Below are 14,612 nucleotides of genomic sequence, written 5' to 3' on the forward strand. Positions count from 1 at the left end.
AACTCTCCTGCAGAGGATGGAGATCAGTGTGGCGGAAGCAGAGAAACGCAACGGCAAAAACACCATGAACATACAGGAGACCTTCACGGTGTACCTCGTTGAAACGCGGTGAGAATTACAGGCTCTTTTTACCACCTTTTAAGACCTATTTTGTTTGTTGTACAACGGTGTCGTGCGAGAATAGATAAAATAGCAGATCTACAAGCTGACACCGCACCACGATTTGACGCGATTGAAAAATTAATCCTGTGTGTAAATGTCGTCAATCATCACCAGTCTTAAGTTTTCTACACGTTTGGTAATATATCAAAAGGTCGTCCAAAATCTGGATAAGATTGACGCCCCCGGTAGTACAGTCCGTAAAACTGCTTAATTTACTTGTCAGATTATCATTTATACATTATGAAACATAACTATACACAATGTGTATACAATATTGTATGACATACAGTACAAACATATACATTACGTACCTCTGTTTGTTTGTTTTCCCTCCCTAAAGTCCAATGGATGCGATCACTGGAGGTCACGGCCAGGCCCCCGACTCCCTCTGGAGGAGGTACAGTGAATTTGAGCTTCTGAGGAACTACTTGCTTGTCACCTATCCCTTCATCGTTGTTCCTCCTCTGCCTGAGAAGAGGGTGAGTTTAACCCGTTCGATCCGGGCAACGCGTCTGTGTCATTTTAACATTTATTTGGCTTTTTTTTTTTTTTTTTGAAAAATCGTGAAAGTTTGTACAAATCTTTGAATATATATATTTTTAAAAGCAAACATTTTTAACTCAAATCTTTGCTTCTGGGGGTCCCTGGAACAAAATATTTTGAGATGGGGGGGGGGGGGTCTGTGGCCATCATTTTGGGGTCCTTGACATGAAAAAGTTTGAGAACCACTGATATAGCAACATGAGTTTAAAAAAAAAAAAACTGTTAGGATGTAGAAGACATTATTTTGTAGAATCCCCAGAAGCAAAGATTTGAGTTACAAATGTTTGCTTTAAAAAAAAAAAAGTGTCCTTGAGCAAGACACTTAAACCCCAACCTGCTCATGAGGTTGGGTTCCTTGCACGGTTTCCTCCACCCTTCGGTGAGTGAAAGTGCGTGTATGGGTGAATGCACATTGTAAAGTGCTTTGGAGAAAGGTGGTCTGTATAAATGCTCCATTTACCATTTTTACAATGATATAATCAGATAAAGGAGGGTTCAAGTGCACTGTAAAGCCTAATTTATGGTTGGAGCGACGTGTCGCACTACGTGTCTGAGATTAGAGCAGTGGTTCTCAACCAGTGGTCCGGGGACCACCAGTAGTCCTTGAGGGGGTTCCAGGTGGTCCCCATGCAGCTAAATGATGAAGAGTTGGTAACCAAATGGACTAACATGTAAAGTTTATGAGAATACTCGGCTAGCGGGCCAGGCGGAGGAGGAGGATGGCATGTTTTATGAAGAAGATGAGATATTTGAAGAAGAACATTTGGTTTCATTTTACTCTCTCAAGAGTTAAATTATTTTTAAACAGCTGCATTACTTAATTAAAGAATTGTTAATATTTTGATCAATGTTGGCCTGTTATCTCTCCTATTGTACCAACATCAATACATCATGGAATTGTGGACACAATCTTATCCAACGATAACAAAATAGTTTTGGGTTCGAGAGTCTAAATCTCATCAAACGGTGGTCCGTGGCTCAAATGCCGAATGAATTATGGCCCTTGATATGAAAAGGGTTGAAAACCACTGGATTAGAGCATTCATATTGTCTGCCGACAGCCTCAGCAGAAAATGTTAACGAGGAAGTGAACGTGGTCTTGCGCCTCTCGTCTTCCCAACCAATATTATGAAGCGTTTGTTCCATTGAATTGAAGGCCTTTCATTTCAGGTACACGACCATGGACATATAAAGGTACAGTAGACGCCTCCTCTGGCTCTGAGGCGTGATCCCAAAACCTATACCACTTGTGCAAGGACGCGCTGTGATTGGCCAATATGCTTGTGCAAGGACGCGCTGTGATTGGCCAGTAGCCACTTTGAGTGGTAGTTGGGGCAAACGCTCTCGCCAAAACATGATTTACTATTCTGTCCCTATCGGTACATAACACAAACGGCACTGAGTAGGCTCAAGCGAACTTCGCAACGTTCGGCGCGGAAACTCGCTCGCTTTAGCTCGCTCGGTGGTACCTCACGTGGCTCAAGTTCGCTTGAGACTGCGCGCCATAATATCGTTATTTTGGTCACAATAATCGTGACATGAAATTTTCATATCGTCCCATCCCTAGTCCGCCACATATTTTTTGGTCGTGCAATGTGTCATTCGACACTTGTCGACTCTTGTGTTGTGTTACAGGCAGAGTTTGTATGGCACAAGTTGTCAGCAGACAACATGGACCCAGATTTCGTAGAGCGCCGGCGGGTCGGGCTGGAGAACTTCCTGCTTCGTGTGGCGTCACATCCTGTCCTCTCCAACGACAAGATCCTCTATCAGTTCCTGACCGAGGTACCTGTCATCACCTCTTTGTCTACGTGACTATAATTTTACCACATGAACCCTAGGTCCCTATTGTGGGCAGTGGTGTAAAGTAACTATGTACTGAAGTACTGTACTTAAGTACAATTTTAAGGTATTCTTACTTTACTCGAGTATTTCCAATTTTCAGTACTTTTACTTCTACTCCACTACATCTCAGAGGCAAATATTGTACTTTTACTCTACTACAATTATTTGAAAACGTTAGTTACTAGTTACATTGTAGATTTTGATCATTATTACAAAGCCACTTCAGCCCTATATAGGTACACTTCGGCCCTTTGAAAATAGCAGATCTACAAGCTTGTAGATCTGCTATTTTCAAAAGATTTTTATACATTTGAAATGACATTCTGCATAATGATGAACTTTTGGTACTTTAAGTACATTTTGATACCAATACTTATGTACTTTTACTCAAGTAGATTTCGAATTCCGGACTGTTACTTGTAACAGAGTATTGCTACATTGCAGTATTGATACTTTTACTTAAGTAGAAAAAAACTGATTGTGGGCACTGGGCAGGTGAACATTTGGCAAAAATAGCTCGATCTGCTATCTTTGGCGAAGAGATTTGGTGTAAAGGGGGAAAAAAGAGAGGGCCAAGTACAAACCCCCCAATGTATAGTAGTAAGTATAGGTATAATAGGGTTTAAGTGGTAAAAAGAAAATGACACAAGAAAAGGACATTTACATTTAGTTGTGTCCTTTTGCCTGCCTAATTCTTGATTCAGTCTTTATTCATTTCAACATGACTCATTCATTAATTTCAATGAATATCATTTCAAGGTGAATTCTTAACTAATTCCATTGTTTTGTCTGCTGAAATTGGCAGGAACATGGCTGGAAGGACATGGTGTATGAGACGGGATTTCAGGCAAAGGTACCTCCTTATCTACTGTAGCTGTATCTCTGTCTGGCCTCATCTAGGTTCACGTTAAAAAAATGCAATATTTTCTCTAGATCTTATTACATCTTATACAGTAGCTCAGTGGCATTTTATTATATTATATAACATTCCACTCTAGTGTAAGTCCTCATTTCCCAGGTAATAATTCCCCCATAACAAACATAACTATAACCTTGTTATATATGTTAAAAAATGTTTATATACATTTTTTTTAAGCGAACATTGTAACTCAAATCTTTGCTTCTGGTGGTCCCTGGAACAAAATATTTTGAGATATGTTTTTTCAAAAAACTGTTAAGATTTAGAAAACATTTTTAGAATCGCCCTCAGGTCTCAATGGGTTAAAAAGTTTGAAAATCGAGCGCAAAATACAACTGAGTGTGTGTTTATTTTGTAGGTAGATTCCAGGCTGAGAGCTCTCAGTGCCACCTTCAGGGTCAGGAGCCCTGATAAGTAAGTCATCTTTCTCCCCTTTGCACAGTATAAGATATTTCAGGCCATTTTATTTTCAAGTCGCCAATAGATACTGTATGTTCCCACTGGTAACCAGGCTAATGTTGTGCATTTGCCTGCCGGATATGAATGGCATAGTGCAGCGATTTCCAACCTGTGGGGTGGGTGCCCACTTGTTGGCCTTGCCCGTGTGGGTATTGCAAGCGGGTCCCCAAATAATTGGCAAAAGACATTGGCCGCGTTTCCCAAAGAGATTCGTAGAGATGCTGCGTAGAGATCCTGCGCAGGTCCTACGACGGGTCTTACGTGTGTCCACACAGGCTGCGCAGTACCTTAGCAGGCACGTAGATTTCAGGTCATGCGTAGCCTACGCAGCTTGCGTAAGAGCCTCCTACACAGCTGGGACCCGGCGAAACCTACGCTCTACCCTCATTAGAAGCAGCTGGTTGTCTAAACTGGCTTCAGGAAGCACCATCGTCGTAGGTTTTTATTATTATTATTTTTTTTATTCGCACAATAAAAACAGAACAAAGGTAACATAATTAAAACAACACAGAAATAAGTGCAGGTGAGAAAAGGAAACCCATAAAGGGCTTATAGAGGTTCTCACCTAAAAATAATAAACAAGTAGTTAAACATAATAATCAAGGTTCCCAAGTCCACGGCGTTACGTGTCTGCTAAAACTACATTCGGGCAACAGCATGCACGTATCCTACTCTCCTCAATACTCCTGGGAGAGGCGTAGACCTGAGTGCTGTCCTACGCAGCAGTTTGTTACGAGCGCCCTGGGGCGCTTGTAACACCCATCGTAGCGAAAAACATTTAATTTATATATATATATATATATATATATATATATATATATATTATATTATATTATATTATATTATATTATATATATATATATATATATATATATATATATATATATATATATATATATATATATATATATATATATATATATATATATATATATATATATATATATATATATACTGTATATATATATATATATAAATTACGGCCGGGCCGGTGCGTAACGACAGCTTGCAGATCAGTTTTTTTGGGTAGGGCGATCGGCTGCGCTGCTTCGTCCTCTATGTGTGAACCCGAAGTTTACAAATTGTACTCTCACGGATGATCCGATCATCTGATATAAAAAATATTAAGCATAAGCCAAGTTAACTAAAGGTATATAAATGATGAATGATATAGCAGATCTACAAGCTCACAACGCCTCACAAGCTTGTAGTTCTGCTATTTTCAAAAGATTTTGGACACTTTAGTGTTTTATTTACCTTGCAGATGTCACCTCACCACTGTAATTTAATTCATAAATATATTATTCAAAAGTTGTATTTGGAGTGGACTGCTTCAGGACATCTGACAGTTGGCTCTGGTATTTTTATGATCCATTTCACTGTATATATTCGCAAAGGGAGTTTAAACTGCTGTGTTGCGTAGGACAGCACTACGTAGTTTACGTAGGCTTTACGTAGGCTTCGTCCAGGAGGTCTTTACGTGCATGCTGTCTCCGAATGTAGTTTTAGCACACACTAGGGCATTCACCGAATAGTCGAATATTCGAATATCAAACCGACTATTCGACTATCAAACCACTATTCGATTATTCTATTAAAAAAAAAAAAACGTCAACTCGCATTCCTTGAGTCGAGTCATCAATGCCATTGAAAAAAAATATATATATATATTTTATTTTTTATAATCAAATCGATTAATCGAATATTCGAATACTTATAGGTCGAATAATTCGAATGCTAAAAATCACTATTCGTGAATGCCCTAGCACACACGTCAAGCTGTGCGCTTGAGAACCTACGACGATTGTGTCTCCAGAAGCCAGTTTAGATGGCACGTAGGGCACACACAGCTGCTACTAACGAAGATAGTGCGTATGGGGGTTGCTACTGCGCAGCTGCGTGGAGGCTCTTACGCAGCTTCTACGCTACGCACGAGCTCAAATTCGTTTGGTAAACCCGGCCATTAAGATTTATGATAAAATAACATGAATATAGTGTATCTTGAAATGTTTTTTCTCCAAAATCTTGCACCAAAAAAAAAGAGTTCATTATGATCCAGATAAATAGGAACTTAAAGTACACTATGTTGGTTCCATTGATCCAAGCCGGAACACAATCAATTGATTGATCATTAAAATAAACATGCTCTGAAAATGCATGCGTGCGGCACACCCATCGGACCACTTAAAGGACGACTTCACCAAGGGGAATCCAAGCTAATGGAAACTGCAGGCTTTCTATTCCGGGAATGCTATAATGGAAGCCATTGTTCTCAGGATAATAAAATAAAATAATTAAATCTTGTTTAATTTTTTTTTATCTGCCTAATGATATTGTCACTGGTAGGCGGGTTTCTGAACTGCCCACAGCCCTCCTATGAGACGGACAGAGTAGAAAAAAATTGTGCTAATGTATATTAGTGAGGACCAATTATATGAAGATAGGTTGAAAATGGGTGAAGTCGTCCTTTAACACGGCAGCGTTAAGTGGTCAGATGGGTGGGCTGATTTGCAAGTGGGCCCTGATACAGAGAAGGTTGGGAACTGCTGGTGTATGCTGGTGTGCAGTGATGATGCACTTACTGTATGCAGAGCATCTTACAATGAGTGTTGCCAGGTCTGGGGGCTCTTTGTCTTGCTCAAGCACACTGTGACAGAGCATATAACGCACTGTCACAGGACATAACCCATTCAAAGCGGGAACGCATCTGTGTAACCACTTTAACCATTATTTCATACTTTGGCTATTTTTGGAAAATCGTGAGAATTTTGTGCAAATCTTTGAATATATATATATATATATATATATCTATAAAGCATTTTTTTAAACTCAAATCTTTGCTTCCCTGGAACAACATACTTTGAGATGGGGGTCAAATACATTATGATTTTGGGGGCCCTTGACATGAAAAAGTTTGAGAACCACTGATATTATAGCAACATACGTTTTCTTCAAAAAACTGTTAGGATTTAGAGGACATTTGCTCATAGCGCAGCACCCTGAGCTTGTATATCTTCTATTTTTGAATAGCCAAAGTATAATGGTTGTATAAAGTGGTTAAAATCTAAAATGACAGATACTTTCCTGGTCTTAAGTGGGTTAACACCATGATCACACTAATGTTAGCAGGGATTGAACCAGGGATATTTCTATTATGAGACTGATTCTTTAATCAATTTTACATTTTCATTTCAATTTAGGCATTTAGCAGACGCTCTTATCCAGAGCAACTTACAATAAGCAAGGCAATCACATACATCGAATGCGAGTGACCAAGATATGTCTGAAAGGTAGCCAGATCTTGGTCAATCGCTAGCATTAATCAAAATCATTACTTTAACCTGTAAGTCACCACTTTAACACCAATCCTGAAAACCACCCCATTATCTCTATCAGACGTTTTGTGGAGATGAAACACTACAGTGACGAACTGCAGTCTCACACCTCACAGCTTCTCAGAGTGCGAGCAGTAAGTTACATACTGTTTTTTTACACACACACACACACACACACACACACACACACACACACACACACACACACACACACACACACACACACACACACACACACACACACACACACACACACACACACACACACACACACACACACACACACACACACACCCCTCATCATCAACTAAACCTTTGTTGAAGTAGGATTTTAAATCTCACAAACACTTACATCCACCTTCTCTTCCTCTTCCAGAGGGTTGCAGACCGACTATATGGCGTTTACAAGGTTCATGCAAACTATGGAAGAGTCTTCAGGTATCACACCAATTATATGACAGTAAAAAGAACTAAGACTATTTATAAAAAAATATTTATGTCTAGAAATATCTTGATCAGGTTGAGGGATTGGTTTTATCCTATTGTGCCATCACATGAATGTCATTTACTCATTCCAAGAGGATATATATGATATAGGATAATTGTATGATAACCCAGGTTATTTAGCTAGATCATAAGTGGTTAATTGGGAGATAAAAATACATAAATGAGAATCCTTCTTTCATCTAGTAGAAAAGTAATTTGCTTCCAAGGCTTCAGTAGTGTGTGTGTGTATAATGCAAATATTCAATAAAATAGTGGCAGTGCATCATGAGTAGAAAGACTAATGACTAATACATACAGTATGTGTTTGTTGCAAGTGCACTCACATCCATGTGTGCTCATTGCAGTGAGTGGAGCGCCATAGAGAAAGAGATGGGAGATGGATTGCAGAGTGCCGGCCACCATATGGATGCGTGAGTAATGGATTCTACCTCGTGCTCATTTTGGCTTGTTGACCAGTTCAAAACTGTGTCTATTTATATCACATACCCAAGCAGTGGTTCCCAACACCTGGTACTACTGGTTTTCCATCCCACCAGGATTCACCTAGTTCTGCTGTAGCTGTCTGATCAGGGACTAGTTACACCTGCTAGGATTCAGCGTATGAGTAGCACTGCTTAGGCAAGTCGTGCGGTAAGCACTGGTAGTTGATGGTAGGTGTCCATATCCCAGGGGTCTAGCGCATTGTAACGGGGACACACTCCCGCGTTATCGGCTGATACCGACAATAAGCCTCTCCCGACCTACTTACTTAGGATAGAAGACCAGCAGTACTGTCAGCGTTTAAGGTCATAATGGACCCTTCGCTAAACCCCACCCCAAATGCGATTGTCGAATGATAGTTTAGCAACCGTTGCTAAGCTGGCATATGGTTTGGCAAGCTTCCGTCACCTGTCATAGCTGTCAATGTTATTTCGCCCGCGCACACAATCATTCACATCATTTGCAACCTAATAGTGAGAATAGGAATACCACGATAACGCAATGGTGACTATGGAGGGCACTTAACACTTCAAGGCTGCATGGGTGTGTTGTTGAACACATACACAGTTCGGGAAAGTTACACAACTCACCAGTCCAGGTGATGGCAATAATACTAATCACCGTAATCGTAACAAAAGGTGCAAATCATATAAAACATAAAAATGTACAAATTCGCAGTGATCTGATGCTGATGATGTTAAAGTTGATTGAGTTGGATACTGTTTCTCCCTCTAACATTTACCGTGTTTTTAGTTCATCGAAATAATGTCCTGAAATAATGTCCAGTGCATAGACTACTGCAGTCCTTGTTGACTAGATTTAGATTTAGAAGAGATTTTAAAGCTCTTGCTCCTGAAATGATCGATTATTTATATGGGGAAAAGCCGTCATTTAACATGCAAGTCAATGGGTGAGAAGCAGAGCTTGCCAGACCTTGGTCCGACAGAGTGGAGTGGGTGGGGCTTAGCGGAGGGTCCATTGCGCCACACTCATTTTTGACATGGGTCAGAGTGGCTTATTGTCATTATCAGCTGAGCAATGGGGCCATCTATCCCCTTTACCATGCGCTAGACCCCTGGTAGATGTTTTGCTTTACCCTCAGCTCCCAGTACCTACAGCATGTCTTAGTTACCCAAACCATGCTTCTCATACACTGAGTTTGCGGTGCCCTGGATGCATTGTTGATTTTGTCGACTAAAACTATGACGAAAAATGTTCGTCGACTACCTTTTTTTACTGAAAAAAAAAGAATTAAAAACTAATTTAAAATAAGCTATGATGATTAAAACTAGGACTAAATATACTGACAATTTCGTCAACAAATAAAAACTAGACTAAAATGTTTGTGAGGGACTAGTGGAGAAGAGATTCAGAGTAGAACTAAAAGACAAGTAATTTTATGCTTGGTTGCGCTCGGGTGTTGCGCTCTGAAAATAGCAGATCTACAAGCTCACAACACGTCGCGCTGCGACGCGTTGTGAGCTTGTAGATCGGCTATTTTCAGCAAGCAACCAAGTGTAAAATCTGCCATTACGACACCATCAAGCCAAGGCCTGCGAAAAAACATTTTAGTCGATTAAATCAACTGTAGATTTAGTCGACTAAATCTCGACTAAATCTAGAAAACTATAACATTTCAGATGACTAAAATATGACTAAAACTAAATGGAATTTTATTCAAAAGACTATGACTAAAACTAAATCAATATTTGCTGTCAAAATCAACACTGCCTGGATGAAATCCAGGACCTTGCGATAGTACAAAAGCGAGCGTTGTACCGACTGAGCTACCCCGGGCAGTGATGGAAGTGAATCTGTTGACATTCCAGTGAACAAGTACATTGTCCTGTTCAATACTGTAGCTATGCTGCCTCAATAGATGACATCTTGGAGGAAGAGGAGCACTATGCAGACCAGCTGAAGGAGTATCTCTTTTACGCCGAAGCCCTAAGGTAAGCTATTCAAACTTTTGAGTAGGTCGCTTCACCTAATCACATATACGCAGTGGTGGAAAGTAACTCAAGTACTGTACTTAAGTTCAATTTTTAGGTATTTTTTACTTAACTGGACTATTTCCAAATTTTAAATACATTTACTTTTACATCTCAGAAGCAAATATAGTACTTTTACTCCACTACAATTATTGGACAACTTTAGTTACTAGTTACTTTGCAGATTCAGCCACTTCATAGACTCTGACTATTCGAAAATAGCCGATCTACAAGCTCACAACGCATTGCGATGTGACACGTTGTGAGCTTGTAAATCTGCTATTTTCAAATTATTTTATACATTTTGAAAACATGGAATGGAAGATTTCTGCATAGTGAGCACTCTCTACTTTTGGTACTTTAAGAACATTCTGATGCCAATACTTCTGTACTTTTACTCAAGTAAATCTGAATACCAGACTTTTACTTAGAGTATTTCTACATTGCAGTATTGATACTTTTACTTAAGTAAAAAAGTTGAGTATTTTTTCCACCACTGCATATACGGTGGTGTTTTCCACCCACTGTGTCGGAAGTGTAAAATGAATATGGTCAATGGAACACAACACAAACATGGCAAAGAAAGTTTCTAGCGTCCACTGTGGCAGAGTGATGGTTTCTAACACATGGATTAAAGTTCTCAGCTACGACTGATTTCATTTGGATTCCACAAAAGTCTATAATATAAAAACATGAACAAGATGTTTCGGTTATTAGTTGTTTTAAGATGAAAGAGTTATTGAAGTGTTCAAACTGGCAATAGAATAGACCAGATTAAATAATCTTTTTGGTCAAACTAGCTATAAAATGCATGTTCAGAAGCATCTTCCAAAAAAAAAAACTAATGGTCTCGGATATTTCATAAAAGCGAAGGTTAAAGGCTCAATCTGTGATTTCTTCAACTGGAATGTAGAACACATCTGTGTCATTTTATCAATTTCTTTGGCTATTAAAAAAATAGCAGATATACAAGCTCATAGCAGCTTGTAGATCTGCAATTCTTTTGAAAAATCGTGAAAATTTGTGCAAATCTTTGAATATATATATTTTTAAAGCGAACATTTGTAACTCAAATCTTTGCTTCTGGGGGGTCCCTGGAACAAAGCATTTTGACATATCTAAAAATGTTTTCTAACATATATGTTGTTGTATCAGTGGTGCTCCAACTTTTCCATGTCAAGGACCCCCAAAATGATATGTATTTGGCCGCGGATCTCAAAATATCTTGTTCCAAGGACCCCCAGAAGCACAGATCGGAGTTAAAAATGTTTGCTTTAAAACATATATATATATATTTAAATTTTCCACAATTTCTCAAAAAAATAGCAGATCTGCAAGCTCGTAGCGCGGCTATGAGCTTGTATATCAGCTATTTTTTGAAAAGCCAAAGAAATCTGAAAAAGACACAGATGCTTTCCGGTCTTAATGGATTAAACCACGCTAACATCCACTGTAGTGCGTGATGATGATTTCTCAGACCTTTGCCCTCTGCCTCGCCTCTCTGCAGAGCAGTGTGCAGGAAGCACGAACTGACCCAGTTTGAGCTGGAAGTGGCATCTCAGGACCTCATCTCCAAGAAGCAGCAACGTGATGAGCTGGCTACTGGGGTAGGTCCTGTTCTCACCTGGAGGTCCAACACACCTTATAAGTTAAAGCTTGACCAAGTGGCTAGTTTCAGACGCAAACACACAAACTGGCGCCTTAACATAATGCCGATATGGTTTACTTATTTTTTTGTTTTGTTCAACAAAGCAAAAAGGAATAATGAAAACAAGAAAGAACAAGCTGGAATTAGTTGCTGGTTTACTGATGCTGTAAGGTGCTTAAAACGCTGGGACTGCGCATTTTGGCATGGTGTTTAAAATGTGCGTGGATTAGACTTTTGGGAAAGCCATATGAACCCTGTCTGGGTATCTCTCTGTCGGTCTGTCTGTGGTCTCTCAGATTGTGCGGACGTTCTCCTTCAAAGGAATGACCAACAAGCTGTTTGGCCAGGAGGCTCCTGAACAGAGGGAGGCCAGACTCCAGCTGCTGGAAGAGCTCATAGTGGAGGGAGAAGAGACGGTGAAGGAGAAGACAGCGGAGTGCCAGTGAGTACCAAAGACTCCTATTCTATGCCCCATTCAGACATTCAATTGCTTTCTAAATGTAATACTGTACATGACTTTAAAGCAGTGGTTCTCAAACTACAACAAATTGTACTTTTGCTCCACTACAATTATTTGAAAACTTTAGTTACTTTGCAGATATACATCATTATATTATAAAACATACAGTAACCACTTCAGCCCTATTTTATACATAGGCTATTTGAAATAGCCGATCTACAAGCTCACAACACGTTGCGTTGTGAGCTTGTAGATTTGCTATTTTCAAACATTTTAGTACTTTTACTTTTGGTACTGTAAGTATATTTTGATGCCAAATTGCCAAATACTTCTACATGGCAGTATTGATACTTTTACTTAAGTAAAACATTTGAGTACTTTTTCCACCAAAACATTTGAGTACTTTTTCCACCAAAACATTTGAGTACTTTTTCCACCACTGTCCATTGGTAAAGAAGTACCTTCCCCCCACCACCGTGGAGTCTAGGGGTTTGAATCCACTGCGGTGCATCCGGCTTTGTCGAGCGTCTATACAAACACAATTGGCCCATTTTCGGTGGAGGGAAGCCGGGCGGGGAGGGTGATATTTGTCACTGTACACACTGTGTCCTCCCGTTGAAGTTTCTCACTGCCAGGTGAGCCAGTAGGGTGCACCAGCAGTGGCAGCACCATACATGTGTGTGTGTGAGGAGGAATTAATTGTCAGAATGACTAAAATGGGAAGAAAAAGTGGTAAAAATTGTCTACTACAGTGGTTCTCAAACTTTTTCATGTCAAGGACCCCCAAATTAACACTTATTAGCCCACGGACCCCCATTTGAAAAGATATGCCAGGGACAAGATAAGAGGATTTTTACAGCTCTAGCAGTGATTCTCAAGCATTTTAATTTCAAGGACCCCCAGTTTGACATGCATTAGGCTACGGACCCCCATTTAATGGCATTTCTATCTCTGGGACCCCAATTTATATTGTAAAAAATGATAATTTAACTTTGAGAGTGTACAAATGGAACCAAATGGACCCATTTGTACACTCTCAGAGTTACAAAACTATCCATCATTTAGCTGGGGACCCCCTGGAACTCCCTCAAGGACCCCTGGTCCCACTTTGAGAACCAATGGTCTACTACTCTAAATTGGCAAAAAAAAAAGAAGGAAAAAAAGCCACAATAATGATCATGTGCTGCTCTGGATGTGTGCTGCAGAGAGCATGTTGAGGGGGCGTGGGTGGACATGCAGCGCTTCCATGAGCAGAAGGACAAAGACCTCCGTGAGGCACTCATCAATTATGCCGTCATGCAAGTCAGCATGTGTAAGAAGGTGAGCTCATCCACCAGCAGGTCTGGTCTTTCTTAAGGTCATACTGTGTAACTTTTTCAGTTAAACAATTATTGTTGATGTAATCTTTCACAGGTATCCATTTCACAATAACCATTACACATAAATGTGTTTTCTGACAACTTCTTTTTTTTTTTTTTGCGAGTGTCTGCTCCTCGCACCAAAAAGGCAGGTATTTATTCAAAAGTTATTACATACTGTTTTAAGTTAACATAAAATATCCTCGGCTCTAGGCAGCATTAGTTTTGGAGCGGTACTTCTGTTATAGCAAACTGAATTATGGGAATCGCAGTTCTAACAGACAATTGAGCAACTGCAGGTGTTGACAAAAAGACTATTAAAATGGATGTTACACAGTAAGACTTTAAAGGTAGGCTAAGTGATATTTATGGTTAAACGAAAAAGTTGAGAATATAGAAAAAAAAACATTTAAACAAAGTAATATCACTTATCATACCTTTTAAATGTTTTGGATCATGTCATTAGTCATTAATCTCTTTCACTTTCTGTCTGTCTCTCTCCTTCTCCCTGCAGGGAATACAAGTGTGGAGTAATGCCAAAGATTGTTTCCTAAAGATGTAAAAGTCTGAGCCATATTCAGGGGAGTGATACATGATACATCAACCATCATGGATGTACGGCCGCACTGGTTCGCAATCTCAGTTGGAAATTGCAGTAGTCAAATAGGCCTAATGCAATTTGATTTCTTGGTTTAATTTATTTCGCAGCCCTGCGTTCACATGATTGGTCTGCATTTCAGATAGGGGGATATGTATCATTGTGCAGCTACACTACGCAATATGCATTTTTAGACCGCAGATTCTTTGGCTATTCTATTAATTTCTGTCTCAGCACACACTTACTGCAGCACAATATAAACCTTGAAATTAGGTTAAAAACTGTCTATGTATGCGTCCATGCAGCC

At 39.6% G+C, this 14,612-nt stretch overlaps 1 protein-coding gene across 1 annotated transcript; it reads left to right on the forward strand.

Moving 5' to 3' along the window:
• Positions 1-16: 16 nt before the first annotated feature.
• On the forward strand, positions 17-14,409 carry LOC308081560 (sorting nexin-4-like; the record flags this gene model as incomplete). Its single annotated transcript, XM_080457923.1, has 13 exons — positions 17-108; positions 503-641; positions 2,341-2,490; positions 3,356-3,403; positions 3,828-3,883; positions 7,325-7,397; positions 7,640-7,701; positions 8,115-8,180; positions 10,113-10,202; positions 11,749-11,848; positions 12,186-12,331; positions 13,555-13,669; positions 14,222-14,409. The coding sequence occupies 13 exons, from the start codon at positions 17-19 to the stop codon at positions 14,267-14,269; spliced, it is 1,185 nt and encodes a 394-aa protein (XP_080314049.1). The 3' UTR covers positions 14,270-14,409.
• Between the last annotated feature and the right edge of the window lie 203 nt (positions 14,410-14,612).

This window comes from Gymnoscopelus braueri (genome assembly GCF_963280865.1).
Source record: "Gymnoscopelus braueri genome assembly, contig: SCAFFOLD_113, whole genome shotgun sequence".
In the NCBI taxonomy this organism is placed as follows: Eukaryota; Metazoa; Chordata; class Actinopteri; order Myctophiformes; family Myctophidae; genus Gymnoscopelus; species Gymnoscopelus braueri.